General features: G+C 42.7%; 1 protein-coding gene across 1 annotated transcript in view; it reads right to left on the reverse strand.

Moving 5' to 3' along the window:
• LOC8024294 (retinol dehydrogenase 12-like) overlaps positions 1 to 27941 on the reverse strand; it is a 64719-nt gene that overhangs the window by 11403 nt on the left and 25375 nt on the right. Inside the window, exons 2-5 of the mRNA XM_042288233.1 lie at positions 21138 to 21374; positions 16959 to 17051; positions 12302 to 12487; positions 8136 to 8245 (exon numbers count right to left, since the gene is read on the reverse strand). Coding sequence (XP_042144167.1) covers positions 8136 to 8245; positions 12302 to 12487; positions 16959 to 17051; positions 21138 to 21374 — 626 coding nt within the window. The remainder of the gene's footprint in view (positions 1 to 8135; positions 8246 to 12301; positions 12488 to 16958; positions 17052 to 21137; positions 21375 to 27941) is intronic.

Here is a 27941-nt window from a genome sequence, read left to right on the forward strand (position 1 = left end):
AAGACCTAGGAGTCGGAAATAGACTAATCAGATACGTCCAAGGTTTTTTACGAGACAGATTTGTTCAGGTCAGGGTCGACTACTATACTACTCCGCAACACACAGCTGAGAAAGGAGTCCCACAGGGAGCGATATTGTCGCCCACTCTTTTTAATATAGCCATGAAAGACCTTCCGAACTGACTTCAGAACATACCCAACCTTAAACACGCCGTGTATGCAGACCACATTACACTATGGCGTAACAATGGATCCCCAGGGGAACAACAGGAAACAATTCAAAGGGGTATTGACGCTGTACACAAATACACTAGTGAGCTCGGGCTAACCTGTTCCCAACAAAAATTTGAATACATAGTTGTAACTAACGCGACCGGCAGGAAGGCCGAAGAAACTAGGAACCACAAATATATCTCAACACCGCAAACACGCAGATAAAACGCAAAGACGTCATACGCATCCTGGGCGTCTAGCTTAAGGACAATGGCAAATGGAACGTTTGGCTAACAAAACTCACCGTACAAATACAACAAATACATCACATGATAAAGAGAATCACATGCAAGAACAGAGGCGTACGAGAAGAACATCCGAGACGTATACTTGAGGCTCTCGTATACTCTAGGACTCTATACCAACTACCACACATCCGGCTCATCAAGACTCAAGCATCCAAACTTGAAACGAGCCTCTGCAAAGGCCACAGGCTTGCACTGGGTATCCCACGATTCTCAGCGAATTACCGTATCGAAGCAACCGGCACATTTAACACGCTGGAGGAGCGGTGCGACATACAAAGGCAATCTCAACATGACAGCCTACTAACCTCGAGGCAAGGAAGACAGATCCTCAGGCAGCAGGGTTACCTTACACCTCCCCCCTGAAGAGATCCCCGACATCCCTCCACCGTGGGAATACATTCCGATACTAACGGTTCTACCTATCCCTCGGAACACGGACAACGGAAGATACGCCACAAGGAGGGCGGCAAGGATCAATAGACTCCGCACCTCTCCATCCCGGCCGACGTCACACTATACTACACAGATGCCTCACACAAAGACGAAATGAGCACCACATCAGTCGCCAGTCACTACCTCAACTGACAGAACAAACACGTAGAAATCCCCACGCCAGAAGAAGCAGAGATAATAGCTATCGGCGAGGCACTAACACTACTCTACCACACTACGGAAGACATCCTCATCCGGACGGATAGCCAAGCTGCATGGAGGGCTTTCCGGGACAACACGTTGGCAACATATTAGGCAACATATCCAGGATTACCTGCATCTGCGAAGCAACATAACGGTCACGATACAATGGACACCAGGCCATGGTAGTCTACAGGGGAACGAAGAGGCTCACCTCCTCACCCGAAAACCTTTGCCGGGACCCCCTGCTATATGGCCGCCTGAGTTCAATCCACGCACCGAGAGAGCCATCTGCAGAACTACAAGGAAATTCACACTTAAGAAACTGAAGGAAAATGTCAGAACTCTGCTCCCTGCTTAACGCTCGCTTGGAAGGAAGGAAGAAGTACTCCTAAGAAGAGCGGAGCCATCGCTGCTTACAGACAACTTCGTCCATTACGTATCTAGAAGTGCTGGACACCCAACCTGCAAACATTGCGGAGGACACCCAGACAACCACCATGCACTCTGGGCATGTCCCAATGCCCAATCTTCAAAACGCACGACTTTATCTTGCATATCACCTTCTCTACGGCCCTCATCCAACGAAGAATGGCTCAGTCCACCCAAACACCTCGTCACCGTATACTCTCCTCCAACACATCATAACCCACCTCCCAAAAGAGGAGTCATAAACACCCCAGAACCTTCTTAACGAGCGCCGGACCAGGCCTGCAAAAAGAAACTTTATTCTCTCTTTACCTCTCTCCCGATCACGTGGCCGCCTTTTCTGGCTGCGAGGTAAGAGGGCAGGGTCATTCCATGCCAAAGGAGACGGCAATTTTCGTCATATTTTGGATATGCTTGAAAAAATAATATGAATAAAGACACATTTGAAAGTAAGGATGGCTAAGTTTGAGGACTGAATTATGTTTATTTTTGCTGACGTCATGCTCCAAAGTGCAGGGAATTTGAGAAAACCTCCTGTATTTAAAAAAAATTGCTGAAAAAAAGATATTCTTACCACATAATTTTACGTTTGCATGCAATTGAGCATAAATATATTCTATCTTACCTTGAAAGGAAAACACCTTACGCCGCCATTTTGGGTCCAGACAGGCACTCCGAACCGATGCAAATTTTTAAGATTTCTTGATGTATTTTAGTCAACTTGAAATTTAAATTTGACTAAGAAACGTTTTTTTACTTATTTTTATAAACCTTATACTCGACTAGGTTGCATTACAATAGTAAAAAATTATTCGGACATTTTTTAATGAAATGGTGAATATGATGCTTTTTTTGAAAAACTGCCCTATAGAGGGTTTAAAAAAAAACATGTGGGCAACGGTGCTCGCATTTCCTGAAACAGCCAAAAGTTTAACGGACCCATCTGTTCAACATATCAAAAAATTGGAAAAGTACTTTTTGTTATTTTGGAAAAATTACTTTTTAAATATGAGGCAGAACGGCATCGCCTCCACGCGTCCACCTCGTCAAGAACGCGCGCCGTCGTCTGCTACGGTCGAGCGAAACACTGCATGGGGAACCTAATTTCGTTAATTATATTTGTATAGCTAAAGCTGATGATCTTGACATTATGACATGTCTATTTATAGTGACTAGAGAGTGCATTTTTTTTTGCTCTAAACAATATGTCCGGGTGCGCTTGCAAGTTAAATAGCGACAACTCGAAATATTGTTTGGGATACTTTTTATCAAAGCCGAAACAAAGCACATTTGCAGCTCACCGACGTTTTTGTTTCTTATGTACATAAATATAAAGTATAGTCAAGAAATACTATATCACAATTAGAATGTCAATGTTTCATTAGCTTTCAGTTCATGTCATAGGCTAGAACACTGCGCACGTCTGGAACATCACCAGTGTGATCCGTCTGCTGCGATGTCTTAAATTTGCATGGAAAACTCTTCCTGCACGATGGACGTGGGTGTTATTTTAGCCACCCCGTAATATTATTATTTTGGCACGCTAATTTGAAGGCTTTAATTCCACTTTACATGTGCTCAGGTGACGGGAGACAAAGCCGTCGTCTGCTAACCGAGTTTGTGCATGCAGACGGTTTGTGAGAATTGCTTAGCAGGGTGCGTCTTCACTTTTTGGTCATACTCCGTTTGCTTGTAAAAAATGAAATAGAGAACGCCGGAGATCGTCAACGATGCCGAGCGATAACGGTGATTTTCCCCTTTTTCAACGAAAAGGTATTGGGGTGCAAATACATAGTGCAACTGAAAAACAGAAAGTGAAACATTAAAAAATGTAGAATATTAAGATTGGATATTCAGGCCAACGGCCATTCGAAGGTTATAACAGAACAAAAGCATGTTGCGTGTTTACCACTTGTAAAATATATGTCTCCCCTATATGAAAAAAAGTTCTGTGTTGTGCTCCTATCGAAAACCCCTGAATATGAGTATTCGCTTGCCCTTTCTGGTATATTGATATCTTATCTTAGTGACATCTGTATATAGTATTTCTGGACTATATATCACATTCATGTACATAAGAAAAAAAGAAATGTCGATGAACTACAAATGTGCTTTGTTTCGGCTTTGATAAAAAGTATCCCAAACAATATTTCGAGTTGTCGCTATTCAACTTGCAAGCGCACCCAAATATATTGTTTAGACCACAAAAAAAATGATTTCCTTTCTAGTCACTATAAAGAGACATGTCATAATGTCAAGATTCTTAGCGTTAGCTATACAAACATAGTTAACGAAATTAGGTTCCCCGTGCAGTGTTTCGCTCGACCGTACCAGACGACGGCGTGCGTTGCCGACGAGGTGGACACCTGGAGGCGATGTTGTTCTGCCCCATATTTAAAAAAATGATTTCTCCAAAATATCAAAAAGTACTTTTCTAATTTTTTTATATGTTGAACAGAGGGGGTTGGTTAAATTTCGGCTATTTCAGAAAATGCGAGCACCGTTGCCCACATGGCTTTTTCTTACCCTCTATATGACCGTTTTTGAAGAAAGTGACATATTCACCATTATTCAAAAACTGTCCGAATAATTTTTTATAATTGTAATGCAACCTAGTCGAGCATAAGGTTCAGAAAAATAAGTTCAAAAAGTTTCTTAGTCAAACTTTAATTTTAAGTTAACTAAAAAAATCAAGAAATCTTAAAAATTTGCTTCTGTTTGGAGTGCCTCTCTGGACCCAAAATGGCGGCAAAAGGTGTTTTCCTTTCAAGGTAAGGTAGAATATGTTAGTGATCGATTGCATGAAAGCTTAAAATTACGTGGTAAGAATAGCTTTTTTTCAGCAATTTTTCGAAATACAGAAGGTTTTCTCCAATTCCCCGCACTGTGGAGCATGACGTCAGCAAAAATAAACGTAATTCAGCCCTCAAAGTTAACCACCCCTACTTTCAAACCTGTCTTTATTCATATTATTCTTTTCAAGCATATCCAAAATATGATGAAAATTGCCGTCTCCTTTGGCATGGAATGACCCAACGGTGTTTTTATTTCTCGAATTTTCTTGCGACTGCCACTGCGTGGAGAAAAAAAATCACCATCTGTTTACCAGCTATAGGATATCAAGGGTATCAAGAAATAATAAATACATAAATAAATCATCATTATAATAATAATATTTTTATTTCAACAAACACTTTTATTGTTATTATTATTATTAATATTATTATTATTACCAAGCGTGATTCTTCGTGTATTTCAACTACGGATACGGTAAAATTCGATGGTTTGCTCGCTGCCTTTGTCTGGAACGAACTCTTGATATCCGTAAAACCTTCCGATGTTTACAATGTGTTGGTCAAGGTTTTTCAATCCTCTTATTGTGACGCCAAGAAAGAGGTTAATTTCAAACGACAATCTTATAAGCCATAGTTTCATTCTGATATTATGACTGCAATCAAAGAAAATGACACGTTGTGGCTACGTTCACGTCGTTCACCAAACAATTTGCTGTTGAAAGGACAGTATCGAAGCGCTTGGAACAAAGCTAATGCGATCATACGGTCTGCCAAACGAAGCAACATTCAGCAAACATTCTTTTAGGCAAGACCAAATCCACGCGAAGCATGGAAGTTGATTAATTCTTTTACAAGGCGTATAGGAAATGCATCGCTTCTTGACTCCCTTCAAAAACACTTCGGCACAGATCTGAAATCAGTAGTGAAAGACTTTATCAAACTTTTTGCTCCGTCATTGGGCTTTGCGAGAGACTGATTTCAAACCGCTTGTCTCGAGCGCTAATATTAGTGTATCCAAACTCAGCATTTCTCCTTCTCACGATAGACGAATTACGCTCCAATTTGTTTTCTTTAGAACGCAATAAATCTCCTGGTGTTGATGCAATTTGTATTAATGATCTCTGCCGAAACTTTGGACATGTTCAGCACGTACTTCTTACCATGATCAATGAGTTCTTGGTCTCTGGCGTCATTCCAATTGAACTAAAAACCGGACTTGTGAAGGAAGAACGCCTAACAAACCTGAGTACAATCGCCTTATTTCTATCTTACCTTGCATTGTGGAGATTTTGGAGAAGCATTTGTATCTTGTAATGTCCAGCTTCACTGAAACTTCCAACATCGTGTCACCTAACCAGTATGGTTTTGTTGCTGGAAAGGGCACTCAACCACTGCTGGAAGACTTTTCCGACCTACTACACGGTGCTTTTGATCGAAACTTATGTTCATGTGCAATTTTTCTTGATGTCGCCAAGGCCTTTGACACGGTCAGTCATAACATGACTTTTTTTCAAACAGCGGGATTACGGTTTTCGTGGACCATGTATTCCATTGCTTAAAACTTTCTTTCTTGACCGCTCCGAAATCGTATCTATAGGAATTTTCAAACGTGCTCGGCTGATGCTAAAAGACGGTGTGCCCCAGGGACCGGTTTTGTCTCCCTTGTTATTTAATCTTCTTGTTAACGATATCTCAACAAGGCTCACTAGTGGCAAACATTTTTCATTATGCGGATGATACTTTACTTGTCTCTAGTCACATTAATTTTCGCCAAGCTGTGGAGTTATTGCAAAATGACTCTGAACAAATAATGGGCTGGTTTATTACAATTATATGATAGTAACACATCCAGAGCCAGACTTTTTTGCTTCAGGAGTCCTCTGAACAATATTTAGAATTCGACTCATCATTTGCGTTACACAGATCCAGCTGTCTTGATTGTACAATTAGTTCCTTGAAATGTGTTGACACTGTTAAGTACTTAGGCATACTCTTCGATTCAGATTTGTCGTGGTCAATGCATTTAACCCTTCTTTCTGGCAAGCTTTGCAGGGTGTGCTGCTTACATTAGAATAATAGGATATTTATGCTACTTGCCGAAAGAAAATTAATTGCTAATGTTCTTGCTTATAGTATACTAAGGTATGGCATCACAATGCTTGGCAACTATGCAGAAATATGGCAAACTAAAATTGACCGCATTCTAAGAAATTTTTTAAGAAGTGTGTGTTATAATTATGATCTTTCATCAAAAGCCGACATCTTTGAGGCTCTACAACTGCCTAGCTTCCATTCACTCTTATTGCATTGTGTCGTGGTTTCTGATTTCTGGTGTAGCCAAGTTAAACATCCCTTTTTGCCCCGAAGAGATTTACGTACCTCCGATCGCTTTATAATCTCCCAGTGTTTTACGAGGTATGGTAAGCGAGACCGTTCTTACTATATGTGCCATACACGTTTGACAGACTCCCCGACCACTTCTTTGAAGCTACAAGTTGGAGAAAACTGAAAAATCTACTGAACACTTTTACGCTCGAATTTATTCTGCAATTTCAATAATGTGCTGCTCAGTGATATTTTGTATCCAATATGTTTTCTGTGATATTGTGAGGTGATTATTTTCTGTTTCTCGTATAGTGCGATACATGTTTTAAATGTGTGCCCTACGGGGTTCTTCTGTGCTATCTGTTACCTTCCATTTGCGTCAAGCCTTTACTGGCTTCGACAGACCCGTTACCATACAGTGCAGGGGTGTCCAGGGAGACCCGGCCTAAGGGCCGCAAACAAAACCACGAAACTTCCAAGAGCCGCGGGGGGGGGGGGGGGGGGGGGGACTTTTGTTCAGAGCAATAAACGAAACTCGAACTACTTTCGATCTATCCGAGTCAAAAGCAGTCCAACTCTACGTAAGGTAGCAGTAGCACAAGACTACCGAACCGCAACCTGTCTTTCGATTTAAAACGCGTTCCATTTCTCTTTTTGGGTAAGTCTCAAGTGACCGGGAGGGAGGCGGGAAAGTGTGCGTGTGTCTGTGTGTGTGTGGGGGGGGCGAAGTGGAGAAAGCAGCGAGCCGCAGTTTAACACGCGAAGAGCCGCATTCGGCTCGGGAGCCGCAGCTTGGCCACCCTTGATATAGTGTTTCAAGGTATCTAAATAAATGAAATAAAAAATGAATGGAATGAAAAGTAACGTTAATATTACTATTACTATTATTACTATTATTATTATTATTATTATTATTATTATCAATTTAATTTACCATGTAAATTTAGTGGCAGCTGAAGATAAAACACCGTCCAAGCAAACTTAACTGGTCTTCACTCAGTCCCCTCAAGCTATATTTATTGAAAGCAGGAAAAATGTTCTATCGTTTCTTTAAGACGGGTAAAAAACAACAGCCTTATATGACAACATTACAAAACGCTGTATGTACACTCCAAGCAAGCTCTATCACTAGGCAGATAGAATTGGTGAAACGAATTAACCAAGGGAAGATCTGGTGGCAGTATTGGGATTACAGAAATAAGAGTTGTGGCGCAAGCTAGCTAGTGAACGTTCATACTTGGAAGGAAAAAAAAGACTCGAGACAAGGAAAACGGAAGGGACAAATATTGGAGACTTGAGATTTCAGGCTTCGTTGTGTTTGCCCCTTCCTTTTCTCTTGCCTCGGGGTTCTTTCAAGTATGATAGGGATCACATTTTGTTTTGCCGGAATTTTTTTTTTTTTACCTCTTCTATGGATTAGGAGTTATACAAACCTTGCCATAAGCGTCCAGTACTCGGTTCATAAGCCAGGTTTGGATATCTTGATTGCGGTTAACCAGGTCCGACCGAACCAAACCTGGATGGCAGCAATTCACTATCACACCTGCGTATATAATACAAACGTATTGAAAACGCTGTCATTTCTAATCACAAACCCAATCGTTTCCGAAAATCCCCCGATACGTTTTTCGTTCCTTCCGTGATAGGCTTATTTCTGATTGTCACATTGACGCCTAAAAAAAGCAAAAGGACCATGATATCTTAAGCTATATTCTTCCGCTTAATAAACCTAAGAATTTAGCCCACGATATACCATTTTTACAGATAAGGGTGATGACTTTTATATAGCACATTGCAAATATTAACGTAAAGATAAGAATTTGATTTTGACCATAAAAAGCGTGCAAAGTGTAGCCGCTTTACCCAAAAGGCACATGTTTAGTGCCTCCATTTTAGTACCGTTTATTGCGACTGGAGTTCTTTGAGACGCCAGCAGAGCTCACTGCCTATTTTCCAAATCTCTCAAAGTCACAAACTTCATGCAAAGACAGCGGTGAATTTAGGTACTCAGAGAAATTAATACAACAAATACTTGGGCGGTGGCAATGGGCACTGAACGAATGAGAGCTAACGGAGACATCGGTGATTGGGGGCCAAAATGATCAGTTATCAATTGAAATATACTATATAATCTGGGTCACCAAAGTACGATTATGCGTCGGGTCACACATTTATTTTTGATTAGAATACTTAGAAATGTGTACACGATCAACGAGGACGTCATGGGTGTGAAACAGCGAAGCTATCGCAGACCAGTGCATTGATGTTCCCTCTCGTGAAAACGCTTCTTAGCCAATGATTTTCTTTAGCCTCCGCCAATCCTTCACATTGAAACTAGGACTAGTCAGTGGCTAATTGTCGCAGTAAGTTTACTAATTAGCTCAACTCTTTTTAACTTTTAATTATTGGTTTTATGGAGCATCTCCTAATTCCAATATTGACGGCAATTTTTATGAAAGGTCATAACAAATTAAAAAATGTGCATTAATGTAATGGCTAATTTAGATGCTAACTTCTCAGTTTCGAATTTTTTTTTTTTTTTTTGCCAAATTTAGACATAAGGCACAAAAAGAGCACAAGACTGTCCACAACAAAGCGTGGAACACTGACGTCGTCGTGTCATTCATGTGGACACTATCTGGGCAGTGCGTCCTTGGGGAATGCACCGACGGCACAAGCGACGAGGGGATCCAAAAGACTACGTCACATTTACAAGCGTTAATGTGGGCAGGGATTGACGCTCTTCTTTTCGAGCAATTTTTAGATCGGCCTTAAAAAGGCAAAGATTGCTTAAATAATATCTAAAAAGAACACTACTTTATGCAATTTTCATAACTAGTCTGGCCTTTAATTGTAAGCCTTGCCAATACTTGCAATTACATGACCCCTAAAGCCAATATTAAAGAGCTAGTTAAAAGTTTTCAGTAAATTCGTCAACTTAGCATGACGATATTCGCCTCATCTAATGTTCGCCAAGCCTGATAAACAGATGGTAAAGAGATAACTCGTCTCTCACCGCCATTTTTTAAAATTTTTTTAATGTTCTCATTAAAATTAAGCATTCAAGGCTCAAGAGTATTGTGAACAAATACATTACTTATGCACCCCTGGAATGATCAGAGCAACAAAATATTTTCTAGTCTGGCCTTTAATTGTAAGTCTTGCCAATACTTGCAATTACATGACCCCTAAAGCCAATACTAAAGAGCTAGCTAAAAGTTTTCAGTAAATTCGTCAACTTAGCATGACGATATTCGCCTCATCTAATGTTCGCCAAGCCTGATAAACAGATGGTAAAGAGATAACTCGTCTCTCACCACCATTTCTTTTTAATTTTTTTTTAAATGTTCTCATTAAAATTAAGCATTCAAGGCTCAAGAGTATTGTGAACAAATACATTACTTATGCAGCCCTGGAATGATCAGAGCAACAAAATATTTTCTAGTCTGGCCTTTAATTGTAAGTCTTGCCAATACTTGCAATTACATGACCCCTAAAGCCAATATTAAAGAGCTAGCTAAAAGTTTTCAGTAAATTCGTCAACTTAGCATGACGATATTCGCCTCATCTAATGTTCGCCAAGCCTGATAAACAGATGGTAAAGAGATAACTCGTCTCTCACCACCATTTTTTTTAAATTTTTTTTTAAATGTTCTCATTAAAATTAAGCATTCAAGGCTCAAGAGTATTGTGAACAAATACATTACTTATGCAGCCCTGGAGTGATCAGAGCAACAAAATATTTTCTAGTCTGGCCTTTAATTGTAAGTCTTGCCAATACTTGCAATTACATGACCCCTAAAGCCAATATTAAAGAGCTAGCTAAAAGTTTTCAGTAAATTCGTCAACTTAGCATGACGATATTCGCCTCATCTAATGTTCGCCAAGCCTGATAAACAGATGGTAAAGAGATAACTCGTCTCTCACCACCATTTTTTTTAATTTTCTTTTTTTAAATGTTCTCATTAAAATTAAGCATTCAAGGCTCAAGAGTATTGTGAACAAATACACTACTTATGCAGCCCTGGAATGATCAGAGCAACAAAATATTTTCTAGTCTGGCCTTTAATTGTAAGTCTTGCCAATACTTGCAATTACATGGCCCCTAAAGCCAATATTAAAGAGCTAGCTAAAAGTTTCCAGTAAATTCGTCCACTTAGCATGACGATATTCGCCTCATCTAATGTTCGCCAAGCCTGATAAACAGATGGTAAAGAGATAACTCGTCTCTCACCACCATTTTTTAAATTTTTTTTTAATGTTCTCAATAAAATTAAGCATTCAAGGCTCAAGAGTATTGTGAACAAATACATTACTTATGCAGCCCTGGAATGATCAGAGCAACAAAATATTTTCTAGTCTGGCCTTTAATTGTAAGTCTTGCCAATACTTGCAATTACATGACCCCTAAAGCCAATATTAAAGAGCTAGCTAAAAGTTTTCAGTAAATTCGTCAACTTAGCATGACGATATTCGCCTCATCTAATGTTCGCCCAGCCTGATAAACAGATGGTAAAGAGATAACTCGTCTCTCACCACCATTTTTTTTTAAATTTTTTTTTTAAATGTTCTCATTAAAATTAAGCATTCAAGGCTCAAGAGTATTGTGAACAAATACATTACTTATGCAGCCCTGGAATGATCAGAGCAACAAAAAATTTTCTAGTCTGGCCTTTAATTGTAAGTCTTGCCAATACTTGCAAATACATGACCCCTAAAGCCAATATTAAAGAGCTAGCTAAAAGTTTTCAGTAAATTCGTCAACTTAGCATGACGATATTCGCCTCATCTAATGTTCGCCAAGCCTGATAAACAGATGGTAAAGAGATAACTCGTCTCTCACCACCATTTTTTTAATTTTTTTTTAAATGTTCTCATTAAAATTAAGCATTCAAGGCTCAAGACTATTGTGAACAAATACATTACTTATGCAGCCCTGGAATGATCAGAGCAACAAAATATTTTCTAGTCTGGCCTTTAATTGTAATTCTTGCCAATACTTGCAATTACATGACCCCTAAAGCCAATATTAAAGAGCTAGCTAAAAGTTTTCAGTAAATTCGTCAACTTAGCATGACGATATTCGCCTCATCTAATGTTCGCCAAGCCTGATAAACAGATGGTAAAGAGATAACTCGTCTCTCACCACCATTTTTTTAATTTTTTTTTTAATGTTCTCATTAAAATTAAGCATTCAAGGCTCAAGAGTATTGTGAACAAATACACTACTTATGCAGCCCTGGAATGATCAGAGCAACAAAATATTTTGATTTTGCAAGATAAGTGTAACAAAAATAAGATGTGAAATCACCCTCACAAGCTAATGACCTTTACGTCTCCAAATTAAAATGAACCGCGAAAACCAAACTGACGTCCTGTCGAAGTAACACAACGTTCAATAGCCCATATCCAGCTTGAAGTAGCCTGCGACAAGGCCGCTAGATCCAGGTACAATAATATCGTGCTTAATCGACTTCAGACATGCGACTCACGTAAACTCTCAGTTTTTGTTATCTCCTAGAAGATTAAATTTTTTTAGAAGATTAAAATTTAAAAGAGATTAAGAACTCAGAAGAGTTCGTCAATATAACAGACGCACCCGTGCCTTCCAGCCTCCGACTGAGCTCCACGGTGAAAAGCATGTTGCACTGCTTGGTTGTGCAGTAATTGAGGAGCGGGAACCAATACTCTCCAAAAAGAAGGTTGTCGCAGTCCAAGTAGGCAAAGTTTTGCCCCACGGAGCCCACCACCACAATTCGGCTGGGTTGGCTTTTCTTTAACAAGTCTGCGTAAAAAATAATTCCATGAAAAATCAATCCCAGAAGCCACATAAAGATTCACAAAGAATACAAATGAGAAAGAGCAGGAATCAATCCGGAAATGTTATAAACGTATTCCTTGATTGCTTTATGGCTCCTCAAAATCTGTAACATGTGTTATCTCGACCATGCGGCTGAAACCCTCTGCCTATGCACCAACGAAATACTGTTAACAAAAAAAAAAAAAAGAAGAAAAGCCGCATGAATTTTGCATTAAAAAAAAGTGACGTACGCAATATATTGTTACGAACCAAGTCTATAAATTCGAGAGACGATAAATAACTCGTTAAAAAACCTCAAAATATTTTTTCGACATTTTTGCTGCCAACAATTCAACGAAAATAACTTGCATTTTGTCCCTCATTAGAGAGGCTGGATCATCCGCGATTTTAAGCTTAAAGGTAAGGTGGGGCAGAATGAGACAAAACATTTTAATTTCGATATTATTTTTATTTTTGCTGAAATATTAAAAAAAACATGGAGATATTTTTAGATGTCTTGACTGTATACGGTTTAACTGGAGAAAGTGAAACTTTAAACAAAGCTATAATATCTGCAAATGACACATTGTCTTATTTTGCCGCGCTCTTTGGGGCAAGATGCGACAACGCAATGGGGTAAAATAAGGCACTTGAAGAACCTGACATGTATTTAGTTTTTGCAACTAAAACACTTGAAACACACTGCGTGAGCTGCAACACACTCTTCATGAGCCCTCATTTTGCATTCCATGCAGTGGATCCATATCAAATACGGGCCTGCATGGCTCCAAAGTTTTTTGCATACCACACACTGTCAGTCTCTTGAGGTGTGTATCGTACGATCTACAGAACGCTCGGACACTACGTGCTTCTTCGGAGGTCACTAATGACCTTTCTCTTCGGTTTTGCGGTTTTTTGTGGCGCTGTAGAACACCGGTCTTTGGTTGCTTTCGTGAACGTCTTATTTGTCTTTCTTGGAGACGATGTTAGAACAATGCTGCTATCCGACCTGTTTGTTCTCTTTTGATATTCTCGAAACTCATGACTGCTTCAGCAGAGATTCAACAATTCCCGGGGCTGTTCGGTGAAGTGCGGGAACCATGAAAATGTTCCCCTTGTGTCACTGATGTCTCTTCTGCTCCTGTACCTGTTGATACTGGGTCATCAAAGTCAGGATCATAAACTGGCTCACGAGAATAGGACGAGATGCCACATTTCCAAAATCTGTTGGTAATGTTGGTGATACATGCTGACCTATCGAATGCTTTTTTAACCAGCTCGCCGATGTGCGTCATTATAATCCGTCTTGTCGGGTGACTCACCATTCATTCCTGACATGCATTGTTGTGAGCTGTTTGGAATGCTTTGAAACCGCTGGCATCAGGGTTTGCAGCTTTTGCGTTGTATGTGGAGGAAGGGGGATCAGGATTATCCCGTATTCTCTGGCGTACTGAGTTGCTTTCGAAGTGCTCGCCATTTTTTTTTCTCTCTGTTGAATACATGGACAATAGTGTTTGATTCGCAGGATTGAAAAACGAGCTTTCTCACATCTCTGTAGTTGAGCCCTAAGAGCGATTTTTCCATGTCAAAAATGTTCTCTACGCGCGAATTTTCTTTCTCGGCAGAGAAAACGTTTTTAGAGCCTTCCGTTTTTAGAGCCTTCGAACGACCATCGAACAGCAGGGTGTCGTACGTTTTCAGAACACAGCCGGCATAAACCTGGACGGTTTCTAGGATCTCCTACATGTGTACCTGGCGGCAACAGTAGTGTCGCACGAGAATTCTTCATATGTACAAAGAAGTGGAGTAGGCACTGGGTCATGCGTGGCTCCGTACCTCAGCGATGTTTTCCTCGCGGCTTGCGGAAGTGCCATTCAAGAAAGATTGAAAGATCCAAAAATGAAAGGCATCTTCAGGTACGTCGACGATTTTTTAAATTCTATGCGACACAAAAGTAGATGACGAAATGGACGGGTGCCGAGACACAGTGATGCGATGCTTTGAATAGAGCTGCTTTGTGCTCAAATTCACCCATGAACTCCACGTGGATAATTCCATCAGATTCTTGGATCTAGCATTGAAATTCAAAGGTAACCAAGTGTTCTGGAGATACCAAGCCAGGTCATGCAAAGACCTTTTGACTCGCGGCACTCCAAGAATGTAAAGCGAGCGGTGGCAACCACAGCCCTTATATCCGCCCTAGAAAAGACCTGTCATCATCAAGTCGAGCGAAGTTTTAAAACTCAGGTCTCGAGACTCCAGGAAGCTGGGTATCCAAAATCGCTTTTGGTAGCGATTTGCCAGCAGGTGTGCCTGACTATCAGGCGCCGATTAGAATGCACGAATGAAAGCACAAAGGAAAAGAAAAAGACTCGACATGCGGTGGTGGTAGCGCCCCATGTTCGCGGTATGACCCACAAGTTGAAAAACGATGCTGGACGGCAAGGCGTTCAGGTGGTGTGTTCCGCTACAAACAAGGCCTATTCCAAGTGTCACAGGGTTAACCAGGAGCGAAGTAACAATGAGAAGAGGTGGGGCACAGTTCTCAAGTATCCATACGATCTGTGTGAAAACGAGGTGGTGTACCACATTCCGCTGACATGCGGCCCAAGTTACATCGGACAAATCGGCCGATGCATTAACGGTCGGACGAGGGAGCACGCTGCATCAGTGAAAACTCTGTCTGCAGGAGGACACTTGCCAACCCATTGTCGTGCGTGTCAATGTTCGGCACGGTTTTACGACGTGAACATCGAGGCAAGGAACAAGACAAAACTGGGACGTGAAATCCTAGAGGCACTTGCCATTGAGGAAAAAGGGGATGGCTGCATTAGTGCACCTTCTATCATGCTGCACAAGAAAGAAAAAAACATTTCTTCGGGGTAAAAACATTTTAAGGTGAATTAGAAAGCAAAGAAGAAGAGAGAATTGTTCCCTCAAGTGGGGCTCGTAGTAGAAGAGAAAAAAAAAAGAAAATCAGTTGTTAGTCCAGCTTTTGCGATTGGTCTTTTCTTTATGTGTATGTTTTTTTCTCGTTCAGTTGGCCTTAAGTGAACTATGAACCAACTAGCACAGCTCAAGCCTGTTAGAGCTTTTGCTCTTCGCATTCCCTGAGTCGTTTTGCTCGCCTTTAAAGTGCATTCTTTGGTACGTGTAAAAATGTGACGGCAGTGCGAAAGGAGTGGCGCTGTTGCTTGACACTTTCAAGAGCTTTTTTCATGTCACTTTCGCACCATGAAGCCCTTGCTGTTTTTCCTTTATACCTTCGGACCATGCTGGACACCGGGAAAAAAAAGAGTATGCCTCAGAAGACTGATGCGTTATTGACATGCGCGTTATAGAATGCGATATTGTCGCGTTTCGGCCCACGCGTATTCCGCTAGGTAAATAATTATTTCGTAAAAAAAAAAAAGAAAACAAAACGCAGCACGAGATGGCTAATTTTGATCCGCAGGGCACTATTAACGCATACCAATAATATTAACTGCTTATCTTAGCAGAATAGTGAGCGCCAACCGGAGTGCACGTCTTGAAATATAAGCACTAACTAAATTTCGCGCTTTTTTTTTTCTTTTGAGGGGTTAAGGTGGTCATTTTGCATTCATTTTTCTATGAAAGACTCTTGCCGACAGCTTTCTTTTTTTTTACACACGTAAACTGGGGAGGCCACGGCACCTTTCGGTGGAGTTTGAAACTACTCCGAATGCTTATCTAGGAGATATGTACGGCACTAAACACAAACTCGCATTTTGCCCCGAGTCTCATCTTTCCCCACGTCACGCTACCTTGTGCGTTCAAACTCCACGTTTTTAATCCATAGAAGACGGTAATATTCAATCCACTTCCTTGATAGTTATTTTAAAACATTTTTTTAACTTCAGATATTGATAGCACGGCTCGGCTTTTCGCAAAAAAGAAAATATACTGACCACAGTAAAGGGTTAAAGTGACAAACCGCCTCGTAACATCTCCCCATAAGTGCCGCCAGCACAACAAGGAGTAAGTAGTCTGCTGTTGGCACCTATCGGGAGATTGCACCACAAGTTACAACTATCTGAACAGCTGGATGGACTTTAAACCCATCGCTGTCTTGATTGTCCGCGAAAACGTCTGTCGTTGACTCCGGCAAGTCTGTTGGTCTCATTCTTTTTTCAGGAAAACAGCTCCGCCTTGAACGTTCATCAAAATAAATGCACTACCTCAAAGCACACATGATGAACGTTTGAGATTTCTAACCGCCGACGTTGATTTTTCGGCTTGCTTTTATCGAGGCAAGCTTAATCGAAGCCACCCTCTGTATGACCCAGACATTTTTGACCCAGCAAGTTTTGTTATCTAAACGTCACCACTAATTCACATCAGTGAAATGATGATCAGAATCTCTCGTGGGGCTTTTCCTTTTGACCCTCAGAGTCAGAAGAACTGGACATCTTTACAGCTCCGTAAGAATACTTACCTAGTAGTAGAAGGGTGAGTAAAAAATGACCCAAGTGATTCGTTTGGAAAGAAACCTCGAAGCCATCCTTTGTTTCTTCACGCTTGGGGGGAGCTGTAATGTTACCGCAAGAAAGGAATGAAGTAAATATATACTCAATTTGAAATTCATTTCATCAGTCTGCAAATAAACAAATTTGAAAACGAAAACAAATATGTATAAATGTAAACCATGTTATTAACTTCTCAGCACTACTAAATACGCACTCTGTTCGTCTAAATTAGTGACAACAAAAACATTGTCTACACTCAAAAGTATGGGAATGCAGGAGTGCGTCCTTTCATTTTCCTCCTTCTTTGAGGGTAGAGCTCTTTACATATCTCACCGTTCATTCTTAGAATAAATTCGAATTAAGCAATATTTCAAAAAGTTGACCTGAGCCCGAAAGTTTGTTCACTTGAACTGAATTGATAAAAAGGACTGACGGTACCGCGTCGCGTAAACGTTTCAGCTTTCAATGGGCCTCCTGCGCTGAACCTTTGAACAAACTGTGGCGCCCTCGTTTTGGGTAGTACAAGCTCACCTAATTGGAACTCCCACTGCTGTGGCGCCTTCGCCGTAATTTTTTTTCCTTTCGCGTAGTGCAGAAGAACGGAAGAAACACCTTTGGGCGTTCGAAATCGGCTACATTCACCGGCTAAAGACAATCGAAAGTTCCGGACTCATGCCACTACAGCTCGGGTACGCGTCTCGTATCTCTGAGTGGTGACGTTAGAACATCTGGCGTCCCGACGTTGTTTTTTTTTCCCTCCCCTCTATGTTTCTTCTGGACGCCTGATACGGCGTTTCTTTGTTCACACTCTCTTATCGTCATAGCGTTGGCCTGTGCTTCGATGGCGTCAGCATTTTTGTTTGTCTATTTTCCTCGTTATCGTGCTCCGCGCCCCAGAGCAGGCACGCTTCTATATGTGTGGCCGTTTGAGTCCCTCAAGTTTGTACTACCCAAAACAAGTCCTGAGAAGTCATTTTTCGCAGCCTCGTTACCGTGTTCCGCACACCGCACTACCGAAACTTTTGAAGCTTGCTTTTAAAGGGAAGCTACGGAGCTTCTTGGAAAAAATGAGTTAGAAGTGAATTCTAGTGTATTTTTACCCTGTGAACCCGAATACCCAAACCATTTGCTGCGTAAGTATTGTTAAACGCGAGAAAAACGCGAAAGACAGTCGCTGTCCGTGACGTCATCGACGGCTCTTTTGGCTGCCCAAGGCTAGGGGGGCGGGGCTTCAGCCCTATTTTGAAATTGCTCTTGTGGCTCTCCGGCGCGTCGCATTGAAATATAATTTTGATATCTGTTATTCTAAAGGCCAAATGAACGCAATTCATGCGTTTTTTCTCAAATGTAGAAGTGCCCCATCTTCCCTTTAAGCGCGCCCGGGTGATACCGTGACTGCGGAGCGCGCGCATAAGAGCCTGCTAAAAATGCGCCGGCAGTATGGTATGCGGGACACGGTATCGGCTTGATAAAAGTCTTTATTAAGAACAATACTGGGGTACGGTGGCCGAGTGTGTTAGCGAACCGCAGCTCGCAGCACGTAGACCGGAAGCTCGCCCTGCAGAACCCAGGGATTCTGGGCACGGTCCCCTTCCTGATTTGTATCTGAATGATCATAACACCGATGTGTCTTTCTGTAATCTTGACAACGTCATGATGGCGCTTAAGACGAGGACAAAAGGGAGACTAGACAACACGGAGCGCTACTTCAACTATTTATTTTTGAAAAAAAAGGGGGGGGGGGGACATATATACACTCAAACCGCTTCACCTCAGCCAATCCCAGGCCTCACCGTCACTCGCAAAAACCCTATATCTTTGTCTAACAGGTCAATGGAGGCAACGCTGACACATTGTGCTCCAGACTGTTTTATCAAGTCTGCTTCTATTATTTCCCTGACCGTCTTACCTTGTGTCTGGCTAGAATTGCGCACGTGTTGAACAAGGGCCTGCATCCACAATCGTGACAATGAACTGAAAGGTGAGCGTCACCGTGGTTATTAACATTCAAATTGTGCTCTCGTAACCTGTCATTTAGGCATCTGCCTGTTCGCCCGATGTACTTTTTACCGCATAATAACTGAATCACGTACACGACTCCCTCTGCGCAACCGACAAACGGGTTTCTATGTGCCTGCCACAGCACAGGGGGCCTCCGCGGCAGGGGTTCGTCAATCTGCAGAACCTGGCTAGCTTCTCCGGAGCCGAGAAAACAACCTTCGTATTCACTCGGTTAGCTATTTTCTTAAGGTTGTGCGCAATTCTGTGCATATAGGGGTCAACCGCTATCTTTTGTTTAACTTGTTTCTCTTTGACTAAATCCGGACAAGGCTAATGTTGAACAGTCAGCCCCCTGAGAACGCCTTCTGCAACAGACAGCCGCACACTCTTGGGATAACCGGCCGATAACAGGCGCTCTGACTGCTTCCCCAGATTCGAATTTACCTCATGGATACACGATTTGCGAAGGGTGTTCACAAAGCACAATTTTGACTAGTTTAGAATGGGATGACTTACACGGCAACAGGGGCTTCTTGGCCCTGGGCTGGTAGGTCCAACAAACATGATGATTGGACACGGTTAGCTTGAGGTCTAGAAACTGTATGACGTTATCTATTGGAAGCTCATGCGTGAGCTGGAGGGGGGATAGCGCGTCTTCAAAAGTGGACAAGAGACAGTCCACGACCGAGTGAAACCGGGACGTATCGTGGTCAAGAAAGACTAAAAAATCAACTACATACCTAAGAACTTTCCTTACATTAAAACCACTCAGGCGGTCCGAAAGGACGTTTTAGCACATCATGACAACGTCCTCAGCCTAGGACCAACGTTCTCCGGGTATCCGGCGAACCTTGGTTTCAGGCTGAGGTGCTGAGACAGAGAGCTCTTTCGAAGGTGATTATTTTTAGCTGCGTGTCTTTGAAACCAGGGTCACGCATATCGAATTGAAAGCGTTGAGGTCGTACCCAATCAAGTCGTCGCTCAGAGTCCATGACTCTGGATCGTCTGCCCGACCATTTGCTTGGAGAGCGGTTTTTTTACTTCCTTTTCTTTCAATGCCAAAGGAAAAACATCAACAGCGGAATCGCCGTGCACGCGCTGTTCCGTACTAGCGAGCGCGCCACAAGGAGCGTGAGAGCGCTTACACTGCGCTGCTGAAGCGCTAACAATGCGCCTACTGAAGCGCTTCTGAAGCGCTAACCGAGCGCTATTTCACGCGCAAGTCAGTGCCACATGAGCGCAGCTTCTAACGCTCATAAAGTGCTAACTGAGCGCTCCGCCGTATGTGTGAACCGGGCTTAATACCCTATTCACACGGCCAGCATGAATGTACCTTGAACATAAGTCCCTTTGCAATCGGGGAATCAGTCCGCGCTCTAGGGTCACGAGCACAAGTCACGCGCGGAGGTTCGCGAAAATATTCGTTGCAGAGAATAAAGCGGGTTTCACATGCAGCGATTTTGGCCCTAGAGCGGCGCGATTTCAGCCGTCGCGGCGCTCTGGCCAGCACCAGCGGTTGAGCGGCACGAGCGCCGCGACGGCAGAAATCGCGCCACTCTAGGGCCAAAATCGCTGCATGTGAAACACGCTTAAGGGTCCTTTAGCCAAAGGTATCTTCATGATCGTTTGAATGGGGTAGAAGTGTACGCTGTCTAAACTCCAATGCAAACTACCTCGAATATAAATCCTCTGGCAACCGTAATGCAGCTTTGAAAAAATAACACCGCTACAAAGAAAGGAAAGCCTCTGCTTTCCTTTCTTGTACGAGCATCGCACCTTAATATAGACCACCAAACTAACATGCCGCTATTTTAAATCGAAGTATTCTAAGGAATGCGTGGTTCTTGAATCAATTAGTGCATGATCTTCTCCATGCAAAAGTTTTGTAATGACACACGTGCCACCACATGATCGACTAAATTAAACACAGAGAGGTACATTCCAATGCAATGAGTTGCTATTCGTGCATTAAATTAATTTTTTGTTGTCGAAGCGCACACACCTCATGCTTTTGTTTTCCACGTGCTCGCCTCAGTGTTTTATAAAATGGCACATATAATCAAAAAATTTAGGCTGCTTCTGAAGAGGCCTTAGTGCTGTGCCTGCATGCTTTTGTTGAAAACAACATCGCAAATGAGTCAACTCACACATCATGCCGGCGTTATTGATGAGAACATCCAGGCGATTCTCCAAGGAGATCACTTGACTAGCGAACTCTCTAACAGAATCGAAGGAGCACAGGTCTAGCTTCATGCAGACCACCTGTCTGCCCGTAGTCTTGAGAATGTCTTGGGCTGCTTCGCGAGCCTTTTCCTGGTTCCGGCATGCCAGGATCACTCGTGCGTTCCTCCTGGCCAGCTCCCTGGCCGTCTCCTTGCCGATCCCTGCATGGTAATGAAGAAGTCGTCTTCACAGCAATGATGCAAATCCTAACACCACTTTAAAATTCAAAGAAAGCCCGCTGAACTGAAAATGTTGGCGCCGATATTAAAACTATTATGCATGGGTGTGCGAATAGTGGTTTCAATCTAATAGCGCAGAGTACGTCTATGCTCCGTTTCACTTTAAATCCGACTGCAATCGACGCTACGATCTGATTGAACCAATCAGGCAGCCTCCAATGTGGATTGGAGGTTTAGATTGGATTTGAGGTCAGCGGGTATAGCAGACAAAGGCAGCCCTTGCGTCTATCCTTCCAATCAGAGATGAGCGCTCTGACGCCACCGCACGCTTTTTTCTCCTCCTCTTCCTGTGTTTCTCACCGTATACATTGTCTTAGTTGAACCGTTTACACTCGGTTCCCTCAATTCCGCCGCTTATTCGGACTGAACAAGCTCTTAGCGTGATTGACTCACTTGTCAGGCTTTTAGTCCCTGTCTCGATTTCGGTTCATTCCGGAAAAATAAACATTCATTCAGTCATTCATCTCTTTAACAGATCGGCGTCCACCTCTGACGTCAGGCCGCGGCGGTGGGGCTGCTGTCGGCACGGAGCTTGCGAAGAAGCTCAGGCGAATATCGTTTCTGAGCATGGGCAGTGGCCGCACCTGGTGTGGGCAAACGCTGACTTGCTTCTAAAGAGCGTCTATAGGAGGCTGGGCGATGCTTGAACGCCCTGCGACTTGATTGGAAAAAAGCGTTTTGTTGGCCACGTGGAACAGGGGGGTAGTGAAGCCCCCGGTGACAGCGAGGTCTTAACGGATGGCACTAAGAGGTTAGGGCAGGGTGAAGGCACAGCAGGCGTGGGATTTTAGGGAGCGGAAGTGCAACATGGATGGAGCGCTTCGCGGACAAAGCGAAAGACTTCTGTTTGTCTGGGGATCGGGGAGAATGCGCCCATCCTCCCGGATCCCCAAACTGCGTTTAGTGCATTCAGTCGACATTTCGGACCGCTTTCTCTTGAACTGTTTTGTGGGCTTGAATAATCCGCTTTAGAATACTCGCGAGAATCAAGTATTTTAACGCTGCACGTGCACACCTAATCAACTAAAATCTCGAATCTCTAAGATCAAAGGACTTCCCAGAATACTTCCCGCCCTTACAAAAAATGAACAATAAGTTTCAACTGAGCTTCTAGTGTGTTTTTATAGATTCAAATGAAACTCAAAAGAAACGCAACGTTAAATGAGTTTTATCATTACAAAACTAATATTTATTATTGCGAATGTACTCATTACACGTTCAAATGAGTGTTATCATTACACGCTCAATATTTATTCTTTTGAATTTACTCATTACAAATTCAAGTGAGGTTTATCGTTACCCAATCAAAATCAATTATTTTGATCTTACTCATTACACATTGAAATGAGTGTTGTCACTGACAACACGATGTCCGTTATTTTGAGTTTACTCATTACAAATTGCAATGAGTTTTATCTTTACCGACTCGTTATCCATTCTTTTGAGTTTACACATTACAAATTCCAACGAGTTTTATCGTTACCCAGTCAATATCCATTCTTTTTGAGTTGATAAATGTACTGATTACTCATGCAAATGAGTATTATAATTAAGATTGCAATATCCGTTCTTTCGAGTGTATCCATAGACACTCAAGTGAGTTCTACCATAAGAAACCCTATACACACACAGCGAAAAAGTACACCCCTGGACGTGTAAACCGTTGTCCCAGGGCGGACTCCCCAAATGGTGTTCGTTTTACACGCGAGGCTCGGTGTATTTCGTTTGCACCCGAGGTCTCGTGTAAAATGAACATCTTTGAACGTGTACTTCGTTCTGCGATCACACGTCTAGGGGTGTTTTTTTACAATGGCGGCCGTTTGACGCAAGACGGGTTCTACGAGCGAGGCCCAGCGCTTTACACGGCTTTTCGCCGCAGCGAAAGCGTAGTTTGCACGTGTTCGTTCGTAATCGTCCATACGTGCTGAACTACCGCAAGCATTCACCTCCAAGCGCCGACGCCGTATCCATTACGGCGATTACGCGACAGTGGGAGCGACCATCGACTGCATCCAGCAGCGTGCTTCCCCATCGAGCAGGTCTCGTTCGCGTGGCGGTTCAGACGATCGCCGAGGCCTCAAGCCGGTTGCATTGTCACCGACGCCGGGTAATTTCCACAGCAGTTATCTTTTCGCGACCACAGACATGAACTTTATTGAAAAAGCCCGTTTGCCGCGAGCGACGACGAATAGCTCCGACACCGACCCTACCCGACCGGCGTTACCGACGTCCCGCTCACCTCTTTACCGCGAGCAAAGTTGTGCGCGACGTTTCGACGTATCCACTCATATCTCGTGTGTACGCAAATTTTGCGGCTTTCCGGGTACGAATCGGCTACCGAAACGGCCAGCGAACGAAGACGAACTGAACGCCGGCGCTATGCGCCATTTAAACACGCGGTTACTTTTCTACTAGACTGTAGCTATGTGGTGTGGTTCCTTACACATAAATGGACTACGTACAAACAAAGCTAAAATAAAATTGGGCGGCTGCTTGCGCCACCTAGTGAGTATGCGGAAAACTACAAAAATGAAGGACATTTCGGCATTTGAGGAAGTGACAAGCTCGAACACGGACGGCAGCACACCAACACATACATCACAGCACATACCACAAGATCAACATACAAGCATCTACATACAAAATCAACGAACAGAGACACTGACAGCCCGACACTCCTACTCGATTACGAGTGAAACCCACTCGGTATATATAGGAGACTTTTTGTTTCAAACGAAGGTCCGGTGACCCCCCCTGTATTTTACATGAACGTAACGATATTACACAATTATTACTTACATAGTACGGCGACATAAATATAATTTGGCAAGGTACACATTTCTCTTAGTCTAGATTATAGCTAAAAGAGACCCTATATTTAAAAAAAAATGTTTCGAGCTAGCCAAAATGTAGCAAAATCTGGTTTCGTTTTCGGAAGTTCTAGCGCTCAAGGCTGGAATGCGCTAGCGGAGTGTGTGTTTGCTTCTGTCAAACTAAAATCCGTTGTATGACGCTCTCAAAGCTACTGGCTGCAGCCCCCGTCTTGGTTTAGGGTTTGATTTACACGCGCTCCCGTGGAAATGAAATTATGCGCGCTCGAGTCGATATTATTGACAGCGTGAAGTATAAACCGAATGTAAACGATTTTGCGAGCGACGAGAACAGCGACGGCGACCCGCTTCGCTGACGCTCGGTCACTCGCGCGACGACGCAAGCCGCATGAAAGCGGAACGATGTTTTCTAGAAATCCAAAAACCGAGTGACGCGACGAGCGATAGTAAGAAATCTTCGTAATACGTCGCTGACTCGTCGCTGTCGCCGTCGCTCGCTAAATCGCTTTATGCAGTTCAGCCTTTATACTCACGCTAGTGCCGACCTGCATTATCCGCTGAGCCCAAGCAAGCGATAAGGATATTCAAATATGTCACAACAGTGGTGTGCATTCGCTAAGAAAACATATATGTCAAATTCCTGTAGTTTGACGTCGGGATCCGTTACTTGTTCTGCTGTCACCTTGGCGAAACGGTCACTAAAGAAAAACTAGTCAGTTTGTTTTATCAGAAATTATAAAAACCTTATCTAGCCACTGTTATGCACAAAAGCACTCTGGAATTTCATATAAATAGTTTAGAATAAACTGAACACAATCGGTAACTTAATTTTCCAAGCATAATAATAAAAAAAAATCTTAGAAAACAATGTATTTTTAAGGTGCTTCAAATAAAAAAAATTGAAAAAGCAGCCTTATTTCAGCTGCACTATCACGTAAATACTTTGGGAAAAAAATATCTATTGAGAAGTAGGTTTTGCAATCTCTAATTTGCTTCTTTCAACTTTCCAGTTACTTTATGCATACTTGCAGATTGTATCCTGACAAATCTAGACAAAATTGTATAAAAAGTAACAGTCTATATAAAATTTATAGCTTAATTAAATTCACATTTGTTTGATAATGTTCAATCTTAAATATGAGTTTTAAATTTCACATCTATTATTACAAATGATTGAATTACATGCTGCTTGATGCATGCTGTGCTGCCCCCCCCCCCCCTTTTAAATATATATATCCTGTACATTTGCTGTTTAGTTGTTGTAAACCTCTTAATGTCGTGTTATTTGTTTGTTGTTGTAGGTGTGTGAATGCATATGTTGTACCCCACTCCTACTTGGGCCTTCAATGGCCAGTAGTATCCTCTAAATAAAATTAAAAAAACAAGTGAGCAGTAAAAATCTGGAAGACAAAAGTAAACACAGAGCCGTACAAAAAGGCATTCAGTATATGAAACAGATACAGATATGGGCCTCTGGCGGTCCATCAGTTCAGCCTCCACACCGCCTAAAGACGGCAGTGTTGCAATATTACGAACCAGCGCACAGGTAGACAGTTACCAAAAATCCAAACACAAAAAACTCACATCAGCGCTGTGCAAGTGCATATTTTTGTGTATTTGGATTTTGAGTAACTGGTCTACCTGTGCGCCGGTTCGTAATTATGCCGTACCAACTCGCCCAATCTGCCGTATTAATAGTGTTGCAAAATACTTAGATCAACTATAATGCTAATGACTGCAGTGTATAAAAGCAAGCTACTCGTCGGAACGAGCTTGACGGTACGAGAATAAAGAGAATGTTTTCACAGTTAAACTCAGAGTCTGTTGCACCGTCTCTTCCGTCCTCAAGATCGAAAGTGCTACAGATTGGTGACCTGGACATGATGATTGACTCCGAGCACCTGCTATCCAGGGGAATGTTCTTCGTGGCCAAGGGCACGGCAATGGCTCTGCCTTTTCGGACGAAAATGCAGTAGGCACATATTCAACTTTCTCAGCCTCCACATCTGCAGCGCCTCCGCAACCACCTCTGCTCTGTCGCATCTAGCACCGGCATCTCCCAGCAATGGGCTGCGACCACCTTGCTTGCCCCACCGGCTTGGCAAGTGAATATTCATCGACATCTTCACACTGTTCACAAGGCATGTTGCTAGCCGACCAGGGTCTCCTCATCGTTGCCATGTCAGGCATTCGCTCTCAGTTCGGTTCCTCATCTTAGGGGATGTTGCATCGGCCCCGCAGTCGGCCGACATCCCCCTTTCAGTCCGAGGCTGTACACTCCAAACTGATCGAGCCGGACTGAAAGCACGACAGGGTCGATTTCCCCCGTCTGCTGCCTCATTTCCTGACCTCGGCGTCAACTGCCATGCACGGCTTCCAAACGCTCTCTTTCCTGCTCTCTAGTATGTCATCCTGCTTGCGGTACATGTCAACAGCAACGACACCTCTCTGGAGCCGCAATCACTTCAACAAAATCGTGCCATTCCTCACAGTGCAGAGCTGAGGGCGATAGCTCTGCGGCAGTCTATCGGTTCAGCCTTGGCATCGCCAAAGATGACAGTGCTACTCATACTCGTCACCACGAGCTCAACGACATGAGAATAAACAGAATGTTTTTATTGCTCGTAGTCGGTCGCAGCATCTTTTCCGTCCACAACATCGTATACTCTATAGGTAGTAAGCAAGAGACACACTTCAGATGAAAAGAACAAATGCTCAGATCACACATGCCGCGGGTGTCCAAAATTATCCATCATGTTGAATATTGTTTTGGTTTTTTTTAATTCTAACAGAAGACAAACATCATTATCGCGCAATCAAAATGAATACTTACGAAACACCTAAGTCGCAGTGTAAGTGCTCATCGCTGAGCTGCGGCTGTGGCATATATGTATTTATTTAAAAGTGCACCGATGATAAAACCTTCAGGTTTGGCAACAATACCGAGATTACAACGGTTGTTGTCCATTATAAAATACAAAAGAAATAAAAAATACCGGAAACAATGCAAGGTACAAATCTGCACAACAGGCTTCCGAATTCAACTACTTCGTCGTACTGGAGTTTGTTACAGTAATAACAGCTTTGGATGGGCTGTGAGGACAGCATTCACTCTGAACTGGGTGCCTTGGTGACTATCACCAGTGTTGAGGAGTTGCCACTCCAGAGTTGGAACGATTCCGCACTTCCACAACCCTGGAATCGAATGCAAATAAAATGGTGGCAGCACTGGAATGGAATGGGAATGAAATTAGTAGTTACATTTTGCCCAGAATAGAGTAGGAATGGAATAGGCTTTGTTCTAATGCGAGCTGCTTAGATGCCGTCAAAGGGGCTTTCGAAACGGCATTATTGCACTTAGGTATTTGACGGTTTGGTTATCTGACTGCTTATGTTCTTTCGAGGATGAAAGTGGCAACCCCAGTGAAGCAACCCAAACTGTAGAGTTGTAGGCTGACAAGGGCAATTTACTCGATCTTAATCCAGGGTAAGGGTTTTGCACCTCAGCGTTCCAAAAACTACCCGTGCCCAGCACTTTTCAATCTGTGTTGTCACGTGACACGACCCACCGGAGTAACTCGGATCTATTTGGGTAAGATTTGGAACACAGCCAAAGTGTCGTTCCTGGTGCTGCGAGATGCAACCATAAGGCTGTTGG

This window comes from Ixodes scapularis, unplaced genomic scaffold (assembly GCF_016920785.2).
Source record: "Ixodes scapularis isolate PalLabHiFi unplaced genomic scaffold, ASM1692078v2 ptg001275l_1___fragment_3__unscaffolded, whole genome shotgun sequence".
NCBI classification, from domain to species: Eukaryota; Metazoa; Arthropoda; class Arachnida; order Ixodida; family Ixodidae; genus Ixodes; species Ixodes scapularis.